The sequence below is a fragment of the Ascaphus truei genome, chromosome 8 (genome assembly GCF_040206685.1).
Source record: "Ascaphus truei isolate aAscTru1 chromosome 8, aAscTru1.hap1, whole genome shotgun sequence".
NCBI classification, from domain to species: Eukaryota; Metazoa; Chordata; class Amphibia; order Anura; family Ascaphidae; genus Ascaphus; species Ascaphus truei.
In genome coordinates this window covers 21,009,122-21,032,656 of record NC_134490.1, presented here as the reverse complement: position 1 = coordinate 21,032,656, position 23,535 = coordinate 21,009,122, and the positions used below count along the sequence as shown (strand labels likewise).

At 44.5% G+C, this 23,535-nt stretch overlaps 1 protein-coding gene across 2 annotated transcripts in view; it reads left to right on the top strand.

Moving 5' to 3' along the window:
• The window catches only part of PALD1 (phosphatase domain containing paladin 1), a 128,584-nt gene that overhangs the window by 59,458 nt on the left and 45,591 nt on the right, over window positions 1-23,535 (top strand). For both annotated transcript variants that reach the window (XM_075610752.1, XM_075610753.1), the window contains one exon: window positions 23,457-23,535. This exon is cut by the window's right edge and continues 125 nt beyond it. In XM_075610752.1, coding sequence (XP_075466867.1) covers window positions 23,457-23,535 — 79 coding nt within the window. The remainder of the gene's footprint in view (window positions 1-23,456) is intronic.

Sequence of the window (23,535 nt, the reverse complement as noted above, 5' to 3'; positions counted from 1 at the left end):
TGGCGTCAATGCATCATCTTTTTTTTTACAGCATCATGTGCTGTTCATAATGACTTGTGATTGCAATCCTTTCACACTAACCTTCATAGTTCCACTAGAACCGAAGTTTGTTTTGTTGTTTTTTTTTTAATACCTTCTAATTTCTACGGGTACAAATTTATTTTCTAACCATTGCTAATTATGTGTCATTTAGGTTACAACACCACCTAATTATAATCTCGTATGTACCTGTGTTAATGCCATGTGCAGAAGTACAGCAGGCTCTGACGTGTTGCAGCAGCACACACACAATTAGCCAGCGGGAAACGGCGGCAATGCTAACAGGCTCAATAATAATTTAACAGTCTCTTTTGGCTTCCCTGTACATGCTGATGGCAAACATTCGGCTGCTTCTTGGAAAGTAATTACAAGTTACATCTGAATGGGGAAGTGTTTGTAATGAAGTGTTTTCTTTACCCTTATCCCACTCTGCCCTTATTAGAGAACCAATAACGATAAGGGGAGGAGGTCTGGTTGTACAAGCATTTGTTAAAAACACACTGACAATAATAATGATTTAATGATATTTATTTCTTATACAGTATAGTTGCCGACAGTGTATGCAGCCCTGTACATAGAATTTTCCAGGCTTACTGAGTCTCTGCGGTATAGAGCTTACAATCTAATTTCAGTTCATGTGGCAAAGGGAGATAGTGACTTGTTCAAGGGCACAGGGAGAGCAGGTTCACCTCTCAAGTCTCAGGACACCTTGTCTATATAGTAGCTTCAAATGGGTTCTAGTCATATTCAAGATGTAACCCTGGAAAAAAGTCGAGCCCCGAGACAACGTCCAAAAAACAGGACGTCTGGTCACCCTATTCACAGTTCAAACTTGACCTGTTGGGGGGGGCTTAGGACTGGAGTTAAGCAGTCCTGCGTTAACGCAATAAGCCCATTTAAAGTAATGGGCACACCACATATAGCTTCTTATTCTATAGTTCTACGTGAATTGGAGTCAGGTGGGCATCGGTAGCAGGCAATAAGACTCCTGAATTACACCAATAGAAGTGAGCTTTCTAACTAGTCCCCTTGTGCTTTTAAGGAAGGTATGTGTGCTATCGTCATTCACTGAGCACTAAAAGATAAACGTGATAATAAGCCACGGTCATAAAAAGCAGTCCAAAACATTTACTCTAAATGGCCCTAAAACCACAGGAAGACCACTGGAAAGTGTGACAAATTACAGAACGTTCCGGCAGCACAGGATGTATCTGCACTAACTGGGCAGACGTTCCTGCACCCAATGGATAAACAAGAAGATTGCAGACAAAGATAGTCCACCTCCTTATGATTAATTTCCCATGGTGCTTAAGACAGGGGTGCTCAACTCCGATCTTCAAGGCCGGCCCCCCAAAAGTTCTCGCTTATGTTTTGTTTTTTACCTTCCTAAGGTGTTTTTTGTAGTTCATTTCTTTTTGTTTGTAGTACCGTATATAAAATATTAAACTTGTCTTATAGTCACCAAGAATTACAAAACGATGCATTAAGTCAGGGGGGCTCAACTCCAGTCCTCAAGCCCCCCTCCCAACAGGTCAGGTTTTTTGGATAGCCCAGCTTCAGCACAGGTGGCTCAATCAGTCCCTGCTTCAGCACAGGTGGCTCAATCAGAGGCTGTTCTGAATGAGCCACCTGTGCTGAAGCTGGGATATCCTGAAAACCTGACCTGTTGGGAGGGGGGCTTGAGGACTGGAGTTGAGCATCACTGGCTTAAGGTAATTGTTTTGTAATTCTTGGTGACTATAAGACAAGTTTAATATTTTATATACATAAACAAAAAGAAATGAACTACAAAAAACACCATAGGAAGGTAAAAATAAAACAAAATCGAGAACGGTTAGGTCTATGAGTCAATTGGTTACAATTGGTTTCCAGGACACAGGAAGCGGCATTCGCATGGACTTATGACATGAATAATCAGCAGCCTGTGTTTAAAATGTTTCTTAAAATTATGGTAATATAATTATTCTCTAAAAAGAAGGGGAGACATCTATTTAAGTGTAGACTTGACGAATGACCATTTTATCACCAAAAGTGGTTACAGATTGTGATAACCTCCAAAGCATGGAAATGTTCAAAGCGAAATAAATGCGGAATGAACGCGTTACGCGGGGCAATGGGAAGCCTGCCGCAGCTTCCTGCTGGCCAGGGGGTCCCTACGAGCTGAAATTAAGGGGAGCCAGGTGGGAGAAACTGCTAATTTAAGCCCATCTCCCCAGACAGATTCAGACAGTATTGGCAATTAAAGCGGCATAACTACATTTTCCCCCTTTATATGTAAAGTGTGTGACAATGTATAATTCTACATTCTTACCTAAGCTGGCAATTGTTTGGTGCGCCTGCTATAAATCTGTAAAATCCTTATGGTATTACTAACATAATGGCTACTTCAGTGAGTGTAACTCAGCAGCTACAATGTATCCTTATATTACTAATTTAACAGTATCTATTGTTACAGTCTACAGCTCAAACTGCTGGGAACATGGGCAACGAATTATCACAAACAGAAAAATGTTGCAAAGATCTTGCACAGCTGGGGAGGTGGGACAAATCCTGCTATAGAGATCAAAGGATGATTTAAAACTCATTAAAAATGGCATTAAGAGTCGAATAATATATAAATGCAGTAAGTATTATCTAATACTAGAGAACTGATTTGTTTAAAAAAAACAAAAAAAAAACCCATATAAGATTTCACGTTTTGCTGCTTTAAGTATCTAATTTCATAGTAATAAATAAATAAAACCCCAGCACTTATTAAAACATTAGGTATCATTTTATACTGCAGCATATTTGTAGGATGAACTGCGTTAACAAAACTAGTTTACCAAGTGCTTGTTACACGTTTCAGATACTGCACGCATGCAAATACCCCTCTTATCAGTTCCCGGCTGTCTTTTGGTTTTGTAAGAGCAGCATGCAGTTTCACAGGATGTAGATGGGGAAATGGCAGAGGACAGCCTGTTTCATTAGGTCACTTCCTCTAAGGCTCTCTGGACTGCTGCTGTCATGTGTACAATAGTAAATTCACATCTCACCCATGCACACTTCCATCTCCGCTTGCTCCCATGGCCCTCCCGGTGCTCAACAGATGTTGCCTTCCATTAACACTTCCCCGAGTTTTCCTTGCATAACTGTGTAACCATTTCCTGCGAAGGTAATCCAGCAAATGCTGTGACAAGTAACCCCTTTGATGCTGGAGGCGATTGCAAACATGGTATATGGATGCATTGCAAATGCCAGAAATGTCTACCTCCAAACACTGGTAGCCTCTGCTACAAATATATGTACAGTACAGAATGAATCTATTAACGGGAGAGGGAGCGGCTCAGTGAGCAACGACACTGACTGGCATTGAGAGTTTAAAGCAAGGGAACCAGGTTCAATTCCCAGTGTCGCCTCCTTGTGACCTTGGGCAAGTCACTTTATCTCCCTGTGCCTCAGGCACCAAAAACATAGATTGTAAGCTCCACGGGGCAGGGATCTGTGCCTGCAAAATGTCTCTGTAAAGCGCTACGTAAAACTAGCAGCGCTATAAAAGACGATGCTATTATTATTATTATAATCTGCTCCACCCAATCTGCATGGAGCGATAAGGAATAAGAGACACTGTCCATGATCTGCTGGGCAACACGAGAGGAGATATGCGATTGAATAAGAAGAAAACCAGATAGACTGTCAGTTTGAGAGATATAGAGGGAGTCCAGCGGCCATTGTGAGACAAGACAGAGATAGGTGGTGATAGCCCAGGTGACCGTTAGAGGGGCTTAAGAAACAGCCTGACACTCACAGACGGTGAAAGAGGTGGCTTGTAAGAGAATGGTAGTGAAGGATAGAGAAAGTCAGAGGCAGCTGCAGAAACACATCTCCAACATACATAGAGAAATGTGTTATGAGAAGAAGAGTTCAGGATGTTTGCTGCACAAAAAATAGTAAATTCTGATACATTTACCGGTGCTCCTTAGTACCAGGGAAGACCTGCGTATCATCCAGAGAGACAGCGGAGCGCAGACTGTAATAGCACAAAGCAAGGACGCTCCCATTGAAGTCAATATATAACTCAAACCCCGATCGTAACAACGTTGATGCTTCTGTCCCTTAATTAGCCTATAATGAAAGCAGTTGGTACTTTTATTATACTTGTTATTTTACACTCATGAAAGGGCCTACATTTGCAACGCTATGAAATATATCTTAAATGAAATAACCTTTTGTTGGCTGCTTATTGTTTTGGGGGGGGGGGGGGGGGGTAGGGTATTTTGCTTTTACATTATTTGAACAGGGGGTGCCACAGAGATGATTCACCTTTGGGGTCCTCCTGGTTTGGGGACCTCCTGGTTCTTGAGATATAAGTATTTTTCTGCCAGGCAAAAATATTTGCCCGGTAGACACAATATGGCCATCCGGGGCAACTTAGCTCCGGTGGACCACAGCAAGCGACAATGTGATCAGTAAATGACGTCGCAACTTTTGTTTGGGTGACACAGTGACCATATTTGTAGTTTTTTTTGTGCGTCACAGAAAATGAGCAGTCCTTCTGAATCCCAGAATGTCAGGGGACCACAGATCCGGGCGACCCCACGGTTCATCTACTTAAAATAAAAAAATAAAGTAAGGACTGCTGCTTTAAGATTTAATTTTTGTTTTTTTACAGATGATTGAAGCAGGGGGTCTCTGGAGCTGAACACCGGTAATTTGAGCTCCGGAGACCCCCTTTTTCCAGAGACACAGAACTCCATAGGGGATGCCAGTAGCCACTCTGCTCGGCTAGCAGGGTTCACGTAATGGTGGCGTTTCAAAGCTCCCATGCCCCGCGGGCCAATAGGAAATGGTGATGTCATCAGGCGCGGCTTCCTATTGGCCCACGTGACGCTGGAGCTTTAAAAAGCAGAGGGACAGAGATATAGCCCCTGGAATTTAAGGCTTTCGGGCCTGGTTCGGCGGCAGGGGTAGAGGAACGTGACGCAAACGGCGGTACATCCCGATCCAGGGGGCAGCCTCTCAACATTAAACAGGGGAGGGGAGGGGGTGACCCGGAAGACTGCCTCTCCGAATACCCAGAAAGAGTTACACACGAGCCCGACAGCAGGTTATAACAAGTTTAAGTTTACACAATCCATGAATGTAGTCTGTAGTTCTAAACTGACAACGGACCAGTTAGAGTTGTGAAACTTTATGTGGATGTTCCCTGTTTTAGAATGTATAATATATAATATGTATCTGTAACCACCATAACGAGTTGGAGTAAGCCTATACAAAGTAAGACGAAGCAGAGCAGGAGTTATTAGCCTTGGAGTATGTATAATGTCCTTTTAGACTTTTTCGATCGATTAACCGAGCATAACAGTACTCAGCATTCTGGTCTCAGCGCATAAAAAGAAACGTTTATTTTGAAGATAAATACTCACATACAAAAATAGTACAAAATGGCGGTGACATCAAATAAATTAGGATATCCTCAAAATTCTGCACCTGAGTAAAATACTTGCATTCAATCTTAGTATCATGATGTTATACCTGATTCCTTCTTTATCCTGGTGTTATCCCTCTCACATCCTTTTGGTGTAATCCCTCTGTTCTCCTCTAGCTACACACTGCTAGATATTTAGCCAGATAATATCCCTTACGGTTTGTCCCCGCATGCTACTGCAGCGCCCGCTGTGGCGGACGCTACAGGGACGAGAGCCCTCTCCTCAATGGCGCCGGGCCCGCTGCGAGGGGGGGGCCGCAGCGCTGTGGCGAGAGTTTCTCCTGAGAGCAGGACTCGCGACGGAGCGCTAGGCCACGCCCCCCCCACGGTCAATGAGGGCGAACCTGCTGGGTGACATGGCCGCGCCCCACGTCACTCCCCCGCCACGCCCCCCTGGTCTCTCTTCCTGCAGCTCACTGCAGACCGGGGAATCGGCTGCACGCGCCGCCAGCCTCGCGGGCGCGCGTGTAGCGGAGGCACTGGGACCTTAGCCTTAGGCTAAGGCCCCGCTGCCTCAGACCACGCGCCCGCACTGCAGACAGGCGCCGCGTGGAGAGGCACTTGGGGCTTTTCTGGTCCAAAGGGACAATTTTTGCGAGCAGGGGGCCGTGGCCAAAACGGGTGGGGGGGGGGGGCGCGGCCATGACGTGAGGGGGCGGGACCGCCTATCAGCCGTTCAGCCCCTCAACTCAGCCGTTCAGCTCCTCAGCCCCTCAACCGCTGAGCACCTCAAATCCTCAGCCCCTCAAATCCTCACACACAGACACGCACTCAGGCACACACACAGACAGGCACACACATACACACACACACAGAGGCACTCACGCACTCAGGCACACACATACACACACACAGACAGGCACTCATGCACTCGGGCACACACATGCACACACACAGACAGGCACTCACGCTGCTTTCCCCCCACACTCTCCTTCCCGCTCCCCGAAGCCTCCCCTCCTCATTGGCTCACAGCCACACCACGTGACGCATCGCCGCTTGGGATTAGAATTCTCTTGAATCCCCTAGCGGCTGACGCGTCACAGCGCGTAGTGAGCTGTGCCGTGAGGGGGGTCTGGGACCGGCTCCGGAGGATTCCCCAGCTGGTGGGGAACGCTCGTGCGGCCGCCCACGCCGCTGGGCGCAGCAGGTCTCAGCCCTTAGCTCTTGCTACCACTAATTCTATTACCAGATAAGGTTTCTACAGCTTGAAACTGATAAGGAACGGCCCATGCCTCCATGCAAGAGAATAACCAAATATGGAATGTCTTCTGGAAAGATCTCCTTATTAATCCAACCGGATGCCATAGCCTCTTAACATTGCATCAGCTCTAAGTAAAAGTGTCTATGGTCACTCAAATGTCAACAACAGGGCCTTCCTCGTTCGGACAACTCAACACAGCTGCAATTTCCATTATAACTCAAAATACTATCCCAATGTAACTGAATCTTTCAGAAGATACCAATTAACCAGATTAGAATATCATAGTGTATATAATATGTATGAAAGAAAGAATTGTTGCAAATTAGACAATATCATTCTGTATAGTTGGCATTTTGTCTTCACACCTAATTACAATATAATCATATCACTGAACTGGATTTCTAACAGAGTTGTATCTCCGTACAGCTTTCATACCTACCTTAAAAGCAACCCAGAGACCGGAGGCTTGCTCAAGCTACTTACCCCGTGCAGTGTACCCCTCAGATTTTCCGACATCTCCACTGGTATGGGTGCTCTTGTTCCCCCTCCTCTCCACACTTTATTTTTTACTCAAGGGCCAACGAGTTCCAGAGTCATTTTTATCCATGGGAGCTCGCATACCCACCCCCCTCCTAACCCACTCCCCACCCGAAGCTTATTTACAGGTCGAAACAATGGAAAGGCCCCAGCACAATCTCACCGTTTACCTTCTTCAATGACTCATAGTTTAACAGCCCTAATAAAAAGGCGAATGGCAATGACAAATTTAAAAACAAAAGGCGGGGATATTCTCCTCATTCAGGAAATCCACTTCAAAAACTCAAATACCCCAGGTACTTCGACAAAAATGATCAAACCTGCATGGGTGAAAAAGAAGCCGAAGAGTAAGGGGTTGAATGCTCCCCTAGCAATGCTCACAGGGAATGTCCACGTGCTAAACATACAATTTGTAGCCTTTAGAACCTTGTTTTCCTTCCCAAAGAAGACAGCATAATAAGCCTAGACCTCTGTGGTCTACATCAGCCAAAGTCAGTAATGTCACATAGGATGTACTTTGATTATCACTCTTGATAGACTCCCACTAGCCTTGATAGGTAAATCTTATGTGGTTCTCTCTGGTTTAGGGAACTGTAGATATATAGTGACACATGGAGTGGGTAACAATAGATAAATAAAGTTACTCACTTAGTTGATCGTCTGGAGATCCAGGTGCTGTCGGCGTGCTCCTACTGGAGAAAATCAACAGAGGAGCCGTGGATGGAAAGAACGTATGACCAAAGATTGCAATAAAATATCTAGGTACAAAAATTTATTGGCACATGAGGAAACGGCAAAAAAGTCCTCTAAGGAGAGGACTTTTTTGCTGTTTCCTCATGTGCCAATAAATTTTTGTACCTAGATATTTTATTGCAATCTTTGGTCATACATTCTTTCCAAGGCAGTTGCACCGCCATCCACGACTCCCTGTACATGGGTGAAAAAGAGAAGTGGCAATCCTTATAAACAGTGTCGGATTAAAAAATATGGCGCCCTTGGGTACTTATCTGGTGTATTCTCCAACTATAATTACTTGGCTTCAAACTGCCGTGTTGCTGGGACTATGACTGTTGTAACCACTTCATTGGGAATAGCTATGGTTATCGCTGCTGCTGCAGAACTTTTACCAGTTCCTCCATGGTATATACCCCGGTGTTTGATATCCTACTACATATACCAATGCGATCAATTGAGTTTTGAAGCTTTATCTCTTTTCCACTCCAGTGGGTCCCCAGTCTGGGTCTTCTACTTATCCAAAGAAAGGAGAGATGGAGCACAGCTGATTATTGAAAAAACTGCTATATGAGAGTGGGACCCAGAATAAAAATCATTTATTGTTTTTTTTTTTTGTGGGTCTTCTACTTAGAAATGCACCAGGAGAAAGCTCGCTACACGTTGAGTTTTATTTTTCCACACCTGAACTAGGGCCATAACAGTCTAACCCGTTTGAGGTGCTAAAGTTTACATTACTAATTTAGTATACCATGGTAAGAAGGCTACTGCTGTTTAAACCTAACTCCACATAGTTTTAGACTATTTAATTTAGCTACTCAGACATAGCATTTGAATTCTGTCGCTTGTCGCCGCTCGCGCATGTGCACAAACATATTCTTACAGAAATAGATGGAGAAGGTCGCTTACTGATGGCAGTAGGGGAATTATTCAGAAAGGAATTAACTCTAGCAAATATATACGCCCCGAATGGGAAGAGATTCACATTTCTCAACACTTTCTTTAAAAGTGTAGGCAGTATAGCAAAAGGCCACATAATACTTGTTGGTGACATTAACCTCGCCTTAAATCCTATTATGGACAGGAGAGGTGTAACTAGGCGTGATGGCGCTGCCGTCAGTGCCACTGCACCGAGCCCCGCGGTTACAATTAAACTGATTGCCGGGGGGAGAGCGCAGGGCCTCTGTAACTGTTCTCCCTCCAGTCAATACCCGCGCTCTCTCTTTAGAGGGACACTGACTGGCCCCAGGTCACACTCAATCAATCCTGAAGTCCTTCAGGCTTCTGCAGTAATGCTATAGGTCCTTCCTTAGGCTGTGGCCAGGCAGGGAACGGGCGCTCGTGCGCTGCGCCCTGCTCGGCTGTACGATTCGTGGCTGGTTAGGCGCGCGCTCACGTGGGGGTGCGGCTACGACATCACGGAGCTGTTTCGCCCTCATTGGGCGAACCGCTCACGTGACGCGCTTGCGAGCGGCAAATTCAAATTTGCTCACACTGGCCACACACATTGCCGCAATGTGTTTCATCGCGGCCAGTGTAAGCGCGCTCATCGCCACCCTGGACGAGGCCTACGTCCAGCCTCTCCAGAGTCCAATCTTATTGACTGAGGACCTGTCCATCACAAATCACATCCTGCTGTACCGGAAGTGTCTCCCTGCTGCAGCACAGCAAGCTGGGAATTTTAGTTTCCTATTGCAGCCAATGGGCAGTGTATGCGTGTCATGAGAGTCAGCTTCTTGCACTTACAAGTGGGTTACAATAATATGCGTGCAAGAGGTTACTATGTCCAAGGGTGGTGTCATGGCTGAGGAGCCAATCAATAATGAGAACGCTGCTGCGACCGTTGACATTCTCTTTGCTGATTGGCTGGGGCCATGTCATTGAGAACTCCTGCCAATGACAGCGGCACTAAGAAGAGTACAGCTTCAAAACTGACGGGGGGCTTAAGGGAACCCCCAGAATAAGGTCAGATTATTTTTAGGATAAGGGGAAATGCTACTTGTAGTCAGTTAGTATGAGAAGGACAGCAGTGAAAACCACAACATGCAGTAAGTTAACCACCTTGCGGTGTGAAGTGTTATTAACCTCATGGTACAATATGTTGAATTGTATGTGAATATTTTCTGTTGTAACCTGTTCGTGCAGTGGATCCGTCTTTGCAGGGAGTTCCCCTTTTAGATAATGTTCGGTAAGATTGCCTGTAATGCAGTAAGCATGAAGTCTTCATTCACAAAGGAAATCCTTCGGGAATACTGTAGTGAGTGAATTGTTCACTTTTAAGCAGCAGTACAATAGTGAAGCTAGCTCTGCAGTTTGCTTCCTTTTTAATCTGTGTAGCACAGGACAGATGCATCCTGCAGCTGTGTAGATTTAATGTTCCATCAGAAATGTGTCTATATTTAGCTGCATTGCATTTGAAACAGCCTAATAGCTGCCTTCTCACCCTACTCACACCCAATGCCATTCAGAATTACTTACAGTAAGTTGACACATACTGTAAGTAATGATATGTACTGTGTACAAGTGAATGCTATTACAAGGGGTGCTCAACTCCAGTCTTCAAGGATTCAGGATATGCCAGCGTCAGCGCAGGTGGCTTAATCAGGGTCTCAGTCAAAGACTGAGCCACCTGTGCTGAAGCAGGGACTGATTGAGCCACCTGTGCTGAAGCAGGGATATCTTGAAAACCTGACCTGTTGGGGGGTGGGGACTGGAGGATTGGAGTTGAGCACCAGTGCTCTATTACAGCGGGAAAGTTATCCTTTTGTTAAAAGCTTTTAATGATAAGAATTTTATTTAGGCTGTACAGTATGTTGTCTTCCTAATGTATTTTTCAATCTAAAGGTGCTGCATGTGTAAAATCCATTATATACTGGCGCAATTTAGATAAAGACATACATACAATCCCCCATAAACCTATTTTTTTCTTACCTTAATGCAGGGGTTCTCAACTCCAGTCGTCAAGACTCCGCCAACAGGTCAGGTTTTCAGGATATCCCTGCTTCAGCACAGGTGGCTAAACCAGTGGCTGAAGCAGGGATATCCTGAAAACCTGTAAAAAATTGGCTTTGGGGGATTGCTACTTCGACTGAGCCAAGAATTAAGCCACCTGTGCTGAAGCAGGGACTGATTGAGCCACCTGTGCTGAAGCAGGGATATCCTGAAAACCTGACCTGTTGGGGGGTCTTGAGCACTGGAGTTGAGAACCACTGCCTTAATGGAATTGGGGAGTCTAGTGGATCTCAATCCTGGTGCTCCCAGCTCTGGTTGCCTGAATGATGATAATAATATTTGTACAATGAGTCCCTTGCTGCTCTGTTGAGATTAGTCTCATGTTGGTGCTTGCAGCTCAGGATAAAGATAAAGTCACCAGTCGCCACATGTGACTGTCTCTAAACCAATCAAATTGCGCGGCCCGACCCTTTTAGTGACGTCACTGGCCTTGTCGCCAGCGGCGTCACAAAAAATCAAATTACAGCTTTCGCCAGTGGCGACAGCGACGGGTGACATCATTGGTCGCGTCGCCAGCACTATAAACGCGGCCTAAAGGCTCCTTTCTCATCAGATCCGCCTCTTCCAAAGCTTTAGTTATTGGCTGATACTATGTCCATTATAAGTCACATGTCTACGGCACACAGGAGAGGAACCTGTGACAGGGGGCAGCGTGTATGTGTTGCTTGCTTCACAGAGGAAGTTACACAAATGCATAATCCGTTCTATTTGAGGATTGGGAAATCCAGAGTTGAATTCTAAGACGTAATTTGTGAACGTAATACACCGTTATAAATACATCATAAGAATGAGACCGAAGGTGTTCAATGACTGAATGGACTCGCTTAATTTTAACTCCAAAATACAGTATGCTGTAAAATAACAGTATACCTTTAAAAGATAGTACTTTAATTGCTGGGTTTGTTAGTACTTTTGGAACACATAGCATTCCTTATGCGTGGCATGTCTTAGCAATCCTCCCTCTGCCATCTGATAACTAAGGTGCGATTAATGAAGAACTTGATAAGGCATAGCTGAATAACATAGTGTATACAGGCATACTCGCTTTAAGGACACACACGAGTAAGGACATATCACCCAATAGGCAAACAGCAGCTCGCGCATGCGCCTGTCACCACGTCCTGTACAGCAATACCGGCTCCCTACCTATACCGAAGCTGTGCGCAAGCGGGGAGTCTATAGAGCCTGTTACAAATGCGTTATTTATATCAGTATGACGATTGCAGTACAGTACATGTATCGATAAGTGGGAAAAAGGTAGGGTTTCACTTTAAGTACATTTTCGCTTTACATACATGCTCCGGTCCCATTGCGTACGCTAATGCGTGGAATGCCTGTATATGTATATCTTTGTATAGCGCCATCCATATACATAGCGCAGGGCTGGGCAACTCAAGTCCTCAAGGGCCACCAACAGGTCCGTTTTTAAGGATATCCCTGCATCAGCACAGGAGGCTCAATCAGTGACTCAAGTGAAGATTGAGTCTCTGATTGAGCCACCTATGCTGTTGCAGGGATATCCTGAAAACGTGACCTGTTTGTGGCCCTTGAGGACTGGAGTTGCCCGCCCCTGCTTTAAAATGTGAGGTTCGAGGCCAGTTTGTTAAGTGCAAGAAGTGATGTCATTATGTCAGTGTTCAGCTGTGGAGTAATTTCACTGTGAGTTGAACGGAAATCCGTAAAATAAAGTGCTTTTGGAGTGTTGTTTTTGCTAAAGAAAGATATAGGCTGGCTTCCCAGGACAATTGCACACAATGGCTGTAGCCTTCCTCATTACTACTCTGCAGATATGCTGAGCGGTGGTATCTCAAGAATAGGAAATTCCATACAAATTCCATCCTCCACTGAACAGCAGGACTAATGTAATTAGGAATAACCAGCACTCCTAAGAAAACAGAAGTTAATTGGGAATGGGTGGATAATATGCTGTTATTTCCATTATTCATTGTTTCTGTAGTATGAAACTGACATATTTGCCTAAAGTTGAATTATACTATATGTATCCTGGCCTATAGCACTTCTGCTATGTACCAAGCCAAAATAACTGATAACAAGAATCTTTTATGGAGTGAGTCCATTCATGTTTTTTCACTATTGGTGCTTGGGATGAGTAGAGTACCAGAGACAAATATAAATTAGATTTGCCAATTCTGAGCTTAAAGTCTGTTAGAGAAACGTGGGTACCTCGTTAGACAGTGGTTTCTGATTAATTCGATTATAAGCTCTTTGGGAGAGGGACTCCTTTTCCTAAATGTTACTTTTATGTCTGAAGCACTTCTTCTCATTATGTGTTATTTGTATTATTTGTTATTGATAGGATTGTCACGTGTATTACTGCTGTAATGCGCTATGTACATTAATGGCGCTATATAAATAAAGATATACATACAAACAATAAACCGTTCTGCATTAAAAAGACAATCCAAGACTGCAATTTTTTTTATCAATTTTTCTAATATATAGGGTTGTAGCAGGGGGTCACCGGAGCTGATCCATTAATTTCAAATCCGGGTACCCCAGGCTTCTGCAGGTACTTACCTGTGAATTAGGTGCCGGTAGCTGCTCTCCTCGGTTACCAGGGTTCACAATATGTCTGCTGTTGATATTTCCCGGCCTGCAGGCCAATAGGAAGCCGTGACGTTATCGGTGTGGCTTCCTATTGGCCCATGTGACGCGGGAGCTCTACAATTTAAAGCCCTGCTTGCTGAGCCAGAGAAGCTACCGGCACCTACTTCGAAGTATCTCCAGAAGTAGGGGGTCCCTGGAGCTGAAATGAACAGGGGTTTAGCTCAGGAAACCTCCAGCATCAATTTTTTTTTTAAATAAAATTAAAACAAAAATTTGCTGTCTTTGATTGCTCCTTGTAAGTAGTTGGTTAAAGGCCCCTTTAACCCCTTTAAGATGATGTGGCGACTTTCTGTTTGTGATTCCGTGGCCAGAATTGTAATTTGTTTTGTGTCAAATTCTGGACAAAACAGTACAAATATCTTGTGGAACCACAGATCAGGTAAGATAAAAATAATAATTTTGTGGGGGTCGGTGGTGGGGCACGGCCGGCCTTAGTCTTTGCGGGGCCCAAGGTGGAACGCGGGCAGCGGGCCCCCCTGTAGAAGTATATAAGTGTACTTATCTGCCGGCCCGGGAAATTCCTTGAAGTGCAGCCCTCCTTCTGCAGTGTAGCGGCATCATGGCGGCATGTGACGTTGCATTGCTATGGCAACGAGGCGGCATGTTGTCATGGCAACGCGTTAGCTTGCGACATTGCAGCGTCATTTGACGATGGAGCGCCATGACAACGTAACGATGCAGAAGGAGGGCCGCTCCGGAGAAGGTAAGACCCCCGTCTCAACACACACACACTCTTCTCTCTTACCTTGGGGTGAGAAGCAGTCCTGCCCCGGTCCAGGGGTTCTCCCTCCTACGGTCGGGTAGAAGTTAGATTCCAGCGCCGACAGGAGGGAGATCGGCACCCCACGACGGCAAGGGGCCCAAGGCAACCACCATGCTCGCCTTGCCTTAAGGCCGACCCTGGGTGGATTGCCGCTGTAACCGGAGACACCTTTCTTCCAAACTGTTTATTTTTACACAATTTCAAGGGGTATACTGTACAGAATAAAGAAAGGGAGGACATTACAGAAATACATAAAAGGGGAATTACTACATACATGTTGGGGGGTTGCCAACATAGCGTCCCTCTTGCTATCAGTTGTTATCCCCAAATTATATATAAGGGAAGGAGTGGGGGTACGGACCTCCAAATCTCACTTAGCAGGGAAACCAGGCCAGTATCTTTATACTTTTGTTTTTAGGAGATGGTTACATTTCCCCATATGAGGAGGTTGGGGTACTGGCATAACCTTAAACAGGAACGAGGCACAGGGAACCATCACTCTCCGCTAGAGCATTGTCTCGGGTCCAAGTTCGGATCACCGATGTATTCCACCCAGAGGTCCCATACCCTCGAGAAGTTGGCACGGTCGTCGCTTAGAAAAAGGATGTTATCCCTTCCAGCATCACACCTTTTCTTTTTATAACCCGTGGGAGTGAGGGAGTAGTGGGAACTACCATTTTAAAACTGAAGAAGGATTTGAGAAGCTAAAAAAATTCCCATCAAACATAGGTGAAGCTATAAATAACTCCCCTTAAATATCGTTATTGCAAAGAAAACCACGGGTGTAGGAATCATTGGTGTAAGAATCTTTGATTTTTTTAACACCTTTGTTGCCAGAAGAGGCAGTGTGAAGGTTTCACCTCTCTGTAGAGTCACACATTTCTATACAACATTCTGCTATCTACTTATAAAGGGAACATTGTTCCCTTTTGGGGTTTGTAGACCTTGATATTGCTGTATTACTAAGATTCATTTTGCTGTCTTTCCTTGCACTTTCTTCCTCCCTGGAACTGATCACCTGTATATACCTTTTTCATGGTCCGGAGATATAATAATTAGGGAGATCATGGGTTGGCTGACACAGTAGCAGTGATTTTTATTCGGTGTATATATGTATGGGGGTCGATTTTGCCAATGGGAGATTTATTGATACTTTTTGATGCAATTAATATAATTAAAAGGTAATTCATGAGTGCACTATCAATGAGGTTTCTTTTTTTTTCTCTATATTCTATTGTCAGTATCAGTTTTCCTCTTAGTGCACCGCCTGATAGCCGGATTTGAATACCATATGTCAAAAAAAACATTCTTGAGCGTGCACACAAACCACTTAGCTCTGGAAACAAAACATTTTTATAATGTCTTCCATCAAATTTATCTCCCTTAATGTAAAAGGGCTTAACTCAGTTAAAAAAAGAAAACTGGCACTCCAAGAACTTAAAAAAACCAAAGGAGATATCATTTTTATTCAAGAAACTCACTTTAACTCCTCCGAACCCCCAAACACGTTTAAGAATAGCTTTCACCAGGCTTTTTTCGGATCCTCCCCAAACAAGAAAAGAGGAGTGGCTATCCTGATCAAAAATAATGTCCCCTTCGCTCTAACAAAAATAAAACGAGACCCAGATGGAAGATTCCTGGTCTTACAGGGTACCCTCTAGGGATTCCCTATCTCCTTTGTCAACATACTGTATACGCCCCCAATGAGAATAAAGTCTAATTTCTCCAAAAATTACTAGATTCACTAGACCAGGCTTTATTAGCCTCACTAGTTTTGGCTGGTGACTTCAATATGGTCCTCTCTCCTGACCAAGACAAATCCTCCATACTATCAACCCCCCATACCGCCCAAACTCAAAAAAAGGCCAAAAAGTTTCGAGAAATTCTACAAAATTTCTCCTTTGTGGATATATGGAGGAGCCAGCACATGGGTCAGAGGGACTACACATTCTTTTCAGCTCCTCGTCAGTCTTACTCGCGGATTGACTATTTTCTAGGCACCAACAATGTTCTCCAGGCATCTTCCCAGTCCGATATAGGCCCAATTACATGGTCTGACCACGCCCCTGTCGAATTAACCCTCTCTCTGCCATTCGTAAAAAGTAGCACATATAAATGGAAGCTAAATGATTCGCTCCTCAATGACCCGAAAATAGTTCAGACAATTAGACAAAAATTAACCTCATTCTTCGAAATAAATAGAGGATCAGTTTCGACATCAGCAATGCTCTGGGAGGCACATAAAGCCTCAATTAGAGGAGATCTCATCTCAGTGGCCTCTTATAAGAAAAAATTAAAACTCAAAATACAAAAAGAGCTAACAGATAAGATCCTAAATCTGGAGCAACAACATAACCTTTCCCCCTCCAAAAGATTATACAAAACACTAGACAAAACAAGATTGCAACTGAAACAAACACAGCTTGAAGAGGTAGAGAGGGTGTTGAAATGGACCAATCAAAGGTTCTACGACAGGGGCAACAAAGCGGATAGACTTCTGGCCGCAAAATTGAGAGGCATAAAAGCTAAATCCCAAATCACTAAGATATGCACCAAAAATGGCCAGATCTCCTTCGTGGAAAAAGAAATCGCCCAAGAATTCGCCAAATTTTATGAAGAACTATATAACCTTCACCCCCCAAATCAGCAGCAAGATAGCGCAAAAATAGCCTCACAATACCTAGCTAAGTGCAACCTGCCCTCTCTAACGGGGGAGGAGTTAGAAAAAATAAACAAAAAAATCTCACAAGAAGAACTTATCCAAGCCATAAGCTCCTTTAAATTAGCCAAGACCCCTGGGCCAGATGGCTTCTCCAACGTTTACTACAAGACGTTTGTGTCGACTCTCTCCCCCTACCTCCTAGACACGCTCAACTCCTTTCTGGAGGGTGATCCGATCCCAGGCACAATCTCGGCCGCCAACCTAGTCATAATCCACAAAGAAGGAAGGGACCCGCTACAATGTGGTAGCTACAGACCGATCTCCCTACTTAACACAGACCTTAAACTCTTCAGCAAGATCTTAGCAAACAGACTAAACCTGATTCTCCCCAGACTTATTTATATTGACCAAGTGGGCTTTGTGTCAGGAAGACAGGCCTCTGACAACACCCACAAAATTGTTGACATTATTGACCATGTGCATCTCAATAAACTCCAAGCCATGATATTAAGCCTTGATGCCGAGAAGGCATTTGACCGAATCAAATGGTCCTTTCTTGACCAAACCATGCTTAAATTCGGATTCACAGGCCCTTTTTTTAGAGGAGTTCGAGCTCTCTATCAAAACCCCACAGCATACCTTAAACTACCAGGCGGTCAACTAAACCCAATTCCAATCAAAAATGGAACTAGGCAAGGCTGCCCCCTATCCCCACTATTATTTGCAATCACAATCGAGCCACTAGCGGCCCAAATCAGAGCCGAACCAAGTATAAAAGGTATCCCGATCGCAGACACGGAATATAAAATCTCCCTCTTTGCGGACGACGTAATCTTGACCCTCACTGACCCACATATATCCCTCCCTAACCTTCAAAAATTACTAGACCAATTTAGCCAGGTCTACCAGAACCTGTCTGGAGACTACTGCAGTCTAACTATAAATACAGATGGAACTCGTCCCACACAAAATATTTAGGAGTAAAAATAACAAACACTTACAAATCACTTTACCAAACGAACTATCCCCCCTATTTGATCAAATTAAAAAAGTTTTGGACTCCTGGAACAACCACCAAATGTCCTGGTTTGGTAGAATTGTTTCTTGTAAAATTAATATCCTTCCCCGTCTACTATACTTTTTCCAAACCCTCCCAGTAACAATACCATTGTCAGAACTGAAAAATATACATTCCCACTTATTCCGATTTATTTGGAAACGGCACAAACCCAGGGTCCCGAGGTCGGTTTTGCTATCCACAAACACGAGGGGGGGCTTAGGCGCACCTGACGGGATCAGATACTATCAAGCAGCTCAACTACGCCAGACAGTTGTCTGGAATAATCCCACGACTTATAATTGCTGGCTGGCGATAGAATCTTATCACGCATCCCCCCTCAGTTATCCTATGGTCCCAAGCGAACAAAGAAAAACGAACCCAGAAATTCGAACTTGGAGCAATGAGATGCACATGGTCCATCTGGCTTAAAAACAAAGGGAAGTATGGCCTATCAGCATCCCCCTCTCAACTCACCCTCTCTTCGAAAACCCAGAATTCCCGCCTCGGTGCTCTTGTAATCAATTCGGTCAAATTCAGGACCTAAATATTAGAATGGTTGCAGATCTGCTGAAGAAAGAGGAAATTCTGTCCTTCCAAGAGCTCCAAGATAAGTATCACTCTCACGACCTACACCTGTTTAAATTTTTACAAATCAGACATTTTATTCGAGCTCTCTCCCAAAACGCTAAATTTCCCGCCCTGACCAAATTTGAATCCCTCTGCCTCAAAGGCGAATACCAAAAAGGACTTATATCCGAGATTTACAGGGGGATAGAGTCGACACTCCCCCCTCCCCCGTCCCATTCCTATATGCAAAAGTGGACGGCTGATCTTAACCTTCAGATGGACATGGAGGACTGGGAGGATGTCTGGAAATCAGCTACCAAAACGTCGATTTGTACCACAACAAAAGAAAACATCTATAAAATCCTATTCCAATGGTACCTGACCCCGAGCAGACTGAGCCAGATCTTCCCCGGCACACCAGACCTGTGCTGGAGGGGATGTGGTCAAAGGGGAGACATGGCCCACATTTGGTGGTCATGTCCGGAAATCCAAAAGTTCTGGACCAGAGTTCAGAAACTTCTCCATGAAACCCTTGGACTGGAAGTCCCCCTAGACCCCCTGACATATGTGCTGGGAAAACCAATAGAAGACCTCCCCTCACCATTATCCAGACTGACCTCCTCTATCTTGACAGCCGCTAGGTGTTCAATCTCAGCGGCTTGGAAACAAAAAATAGCACCCTCCAAAAGAACAGTTGTTAATAGAATAAACACGGTCATGAGCATGGAAAAGCTTACCGCTTTGTTAAAACAGAAGATGCCCCAATTTTATAAAACCTGGGAACCATGGCCAGGTGGCGGGACTCCACCGATCCTTCAGATCCTGGCCTTAGCTTGAGCCCCAACTGAAAAACCCGAAACGAAGACGACTGACCCACCATCTCCCATCAGCCCCCTCCCCACCCTTCTCGCTTTGTCTCTCCCATCTCTCCCCTTCCCTTGTCTCACCTTTAATCTATCTTTAAAACAAAGAAAACGGTTTATTGGATTGACTTGTACAACCAATAGTCATATGCCTATGACTGCACTGCTAATTATACAAGGCTATTATTTTCTGTATTTCTGTTTCACGTCCCCAATAAAGGAAAAAGATTGTTTAAAAAAAAAAAAAACAGTATGAAATTAGCAGGACCAGAGAGTCCAGGGGCCACAAGACCGGGCCTCCGGTTGAAGACTCCCGGCAGCATCAGTGCCGGCCTTAGGGCAAAGCGGATTCAACGTTCACCTGACCAGAGGGGGGAGCTTGGGGGCCCCCCCAATCTCCAGCTCCCCTCCTCCGGTCAGAAGTTTGATCCTGGCGCTGACAGGAGGAGGGAGAGGAGGGAGCGCAGGGCTCCCGGAGCGGCAGAGAGGTAGGTGTGTGTGTGTTCGCTCTTACCTTCTCCGCAGGGGGCCGCCTCCTGCCATGACAACACAATGTCACATGATATGGTGTTGCCACGGCGCCACAGCGCTACTGGTCTAGGTAAGTCCCCCCCCCCCCATTTTTATAGGGGGGCCTGCTGCCATTGTCCTGCCATGGGCTCCGCACAGCGTAAGGCCGGCCATGCGAATAATATGCGTGTATACAGTTATGTGCTGCCTGTGATTTTTTCTTCCATGTATGCTATTGCCCTGGCTGTGTCAGTACTAACACCTTGTTCAGACACACATTTTCTTTATAGTGGCGCAGTCTACAACACATTGACGGAAAACATTAAAGAGCTGCCAAATGTCATATTGCTTCATTTCTCAGAGTTGCACATCACTGCTTCATGTGCGCCCAAAAGAACTCTTTAACTCGGCTAACATCTGCTTTAATGGGTGCCTAGTCTGCTCTTACCGGATGTTTATCACTGAACAGGAAAACCTCATTGTCTGAGTTAAAACTGAAGGGAAAAAAGAACTCAAATCTCCTGTTGTAATATTTAAGAAATGTGACTTATTTGTTCCCACTTATTAGTTTGCTGTATTCTTTTTTTCAATTGTGAAAAATAAGTAAGTACAGTACTAAAGCGTGCAGGACCAAGATGAACTAGTGGCAGTGACATATCGAATCAGTTGATTGGACTTTAAATAATTATTTGAAAATATGTAGGTTACAGGTGATTCATGGGGGGAAAAATAGTGGCAATGATCGGATGATTGACACTTCCCCCCTCCCCCCCCCCCTTCTGTGAATCTCCTGTAAAACGACATACTTTCAAATAATTATTTAAAGTCCGTTTGTAAATTTGGGAAGCTGAGACAAGCGAGGAGGAGGGATTTCACTTAGATTGTAAGCTCTCCGGGGCAGGGATTTCCTTTCCTATTGTCTGACTTTGTTGCGCTTGTTGTATTATAATTCCCTGTACTGTATTGTCTTTGTAAAGCGCTGAGTACACTGTGGGAACTACTTTCAATTAAGAGATACATACATTTGATTTGTATGATGTCACTGGCAGTGCCGTCTTAACGCATGGGCACGCTGGGCAGTTGCCCGGGGGCCCCACGAGTATAGGGGCCCCACGAGTATAGGGGCCCCATGCTAATCTATGCACAGACCAGAATTTAACACTAATTTTCCGATCACCCGCCTCAACATTCAAATCTCCCGCTAACTCGGTAGAAGGAGAAAAATTACGACTTGTAGCGGAGAGTTGGCAGGGCCCAGTGCACTGCTTTGCTCGGGGGCCTATAATGCTGTTAAGACGGCCCTGGTTACTGAGTTTTGAGCCTGATCTAGCACAAGACACATGGCTGGCCCTCTGGCCTTTTCTCCTTGTAGACAAGGACACAATGAGCTAAGGGAAAGGGAAACACACGAACCCTCCATTCAGAATATCTGTTAAAAAGAGAAATGTGGTTGGTTCAAAAAAAAAAAATAAACCCCAAGACAGCCCAACATGAGTTTCAATATTCTGAAAGCAGCTACCGCCCAAACTTTATTTTATTTAACGGAATTCAAACCACAGGGTTCCTCTGGAGCGGAATCACTCATTTTAATTTATTTAGTAGCTCCAGGACCCCCCCCCCCCCCGATACCTTCCAGTCCACAAGATACAAGGGGGATTAGAGAGTGACAGGCTCTGCAGATCACAGAGAACACGAGCTTACTGGTACTGTGAGAGAGAATATGGTGTTCTTCCTGCCAGGCGATAACATCACACCTTTTTATCTGTGCTTCAACCGAAAAATGGGGTTAAGCCACAATTTTGCTGACCTCTGCTTTTTTCCTTTGTAACTGTACATTTTAGGCTTCCTTTTTTTATTTTTTTTAAATGTATGTAGACACGTATGGATATACAGCGCTGTACTTGTAGAATAATAAATTCATTGTAGGTTGGGACCAACATGAGACTTGTTCATAGGTGGAATTGTTCATTGTGTGCAGAACTTTTGAACCCCTATTTAAGTGCAGGGTACATTTGCAGAAGGTACCAGTCAGATTTTGAAATCTGTACCAGAAGTTGCCTTATGAAATAGAACCCCTTGTAAATACTACCACACCTTTATTGACTATCTGATGTCTGATTGTCCTGAATCTGTGGGGATTGTCCCAAGGGAGACCGCTTACATGCTGTGGAGCCAATGTGGGCTGTGAGAAATAGTCAGAAATTATAGTCAGAGTAAGGACTGTAGAGAAATGTTTGCTATCTGCTTAACATTACTGACACATCCACTGTGGAAGTAGCTAGCATTGGGCTACTGTTTCATTCACAGCCATGTCCATACTGGATGTCATCAGTAACCATGAGTGTCCCTATCAGATAGAGTAGTAAGGGGTGAGCGATGTATGATGAGCTCAAACCAATGCAGAACAAGGGGAGAACTCAAAAAATCCAGGGCCCTTTTAAAGTATCTGTTACTGAGGTATTTTTATTGTATTTGGGCAAAGGCCAGGTTGCCTCTTGTTTAATAGTGTTTTAAGTTTCAGATTTGGGCTTGTGTCCCTGGTAAGTGTGAACACAGTGTACTTTGGAGTATGTAAACCACATCTTTGGCTAAACCTAAATGTTAAAGAATCTTATTCGCTGATACAATAGGTGCCGTTTCCACACCTGAGGCTGTTTTTCCAGGTGCCTTCACTTTCCATATTGATATTTTTTTTGATCCTCAATCATTAATCATCATTTTGCATTTTACTGTAAAATATACCTGCTAAGGCTGCGCGTATAGGGCCCGCGACCGGCGACGGGACGGGTGACGTCACCTGTCGCCATCAGAGAAAGTTATATTTTGCTTTGCGGCGGCGGCGCAGGCTTCCGGGCATTTGTTCAGGGGCTGTCACATGAGACGACAGCCCTTGAAAAATAAAATATTCCCGGCTTCCAAAGTCCGCAACGCGACTACGCTCTGTCACATTGCTGCCATCGCGCTTACTATAAGCGCACGCGGTGGCAGCAATGTATTTGTTTTTGGGCGGCGTCACCCGTCGCGGGCACTATACGCATGGCCTAAGCCTTGCTAGGTATGATGATTATTGATTGGTACCGTGTTTACCAAACTATAGAGTTTTTTTTCTGTTTAAACAGATATGAAAAAGTAATATTTTATTTTTAGAGAAATATTGTTGTTAGCCTTTTTTTTAACTCTAAAAACTGTAATCTGTGATTTTTTTGTTTGTTTTAAATGCAGCTTTGATCAATGCAGATATGCAATGATTGCAGCTTTTGTTTCCTTCGCTAATATGAGCCCCTAAACAGCTTCATGTATTGCTTGTTCTATGCAATTTTTGTTAATTAGGCGTTGATCTTATATTTATATTATTGTATCTGCATTCATTATTCCATCTATCTCTCCACTCTTGCATGACTCTCGCCTGATGAAGGCGCTTGTGGAGTATGGGTACAACTGCCAGTGCAGCTCAGCAGGCGGTCCCAGCAGCAACCCCTAATGAGAGTGTCCAA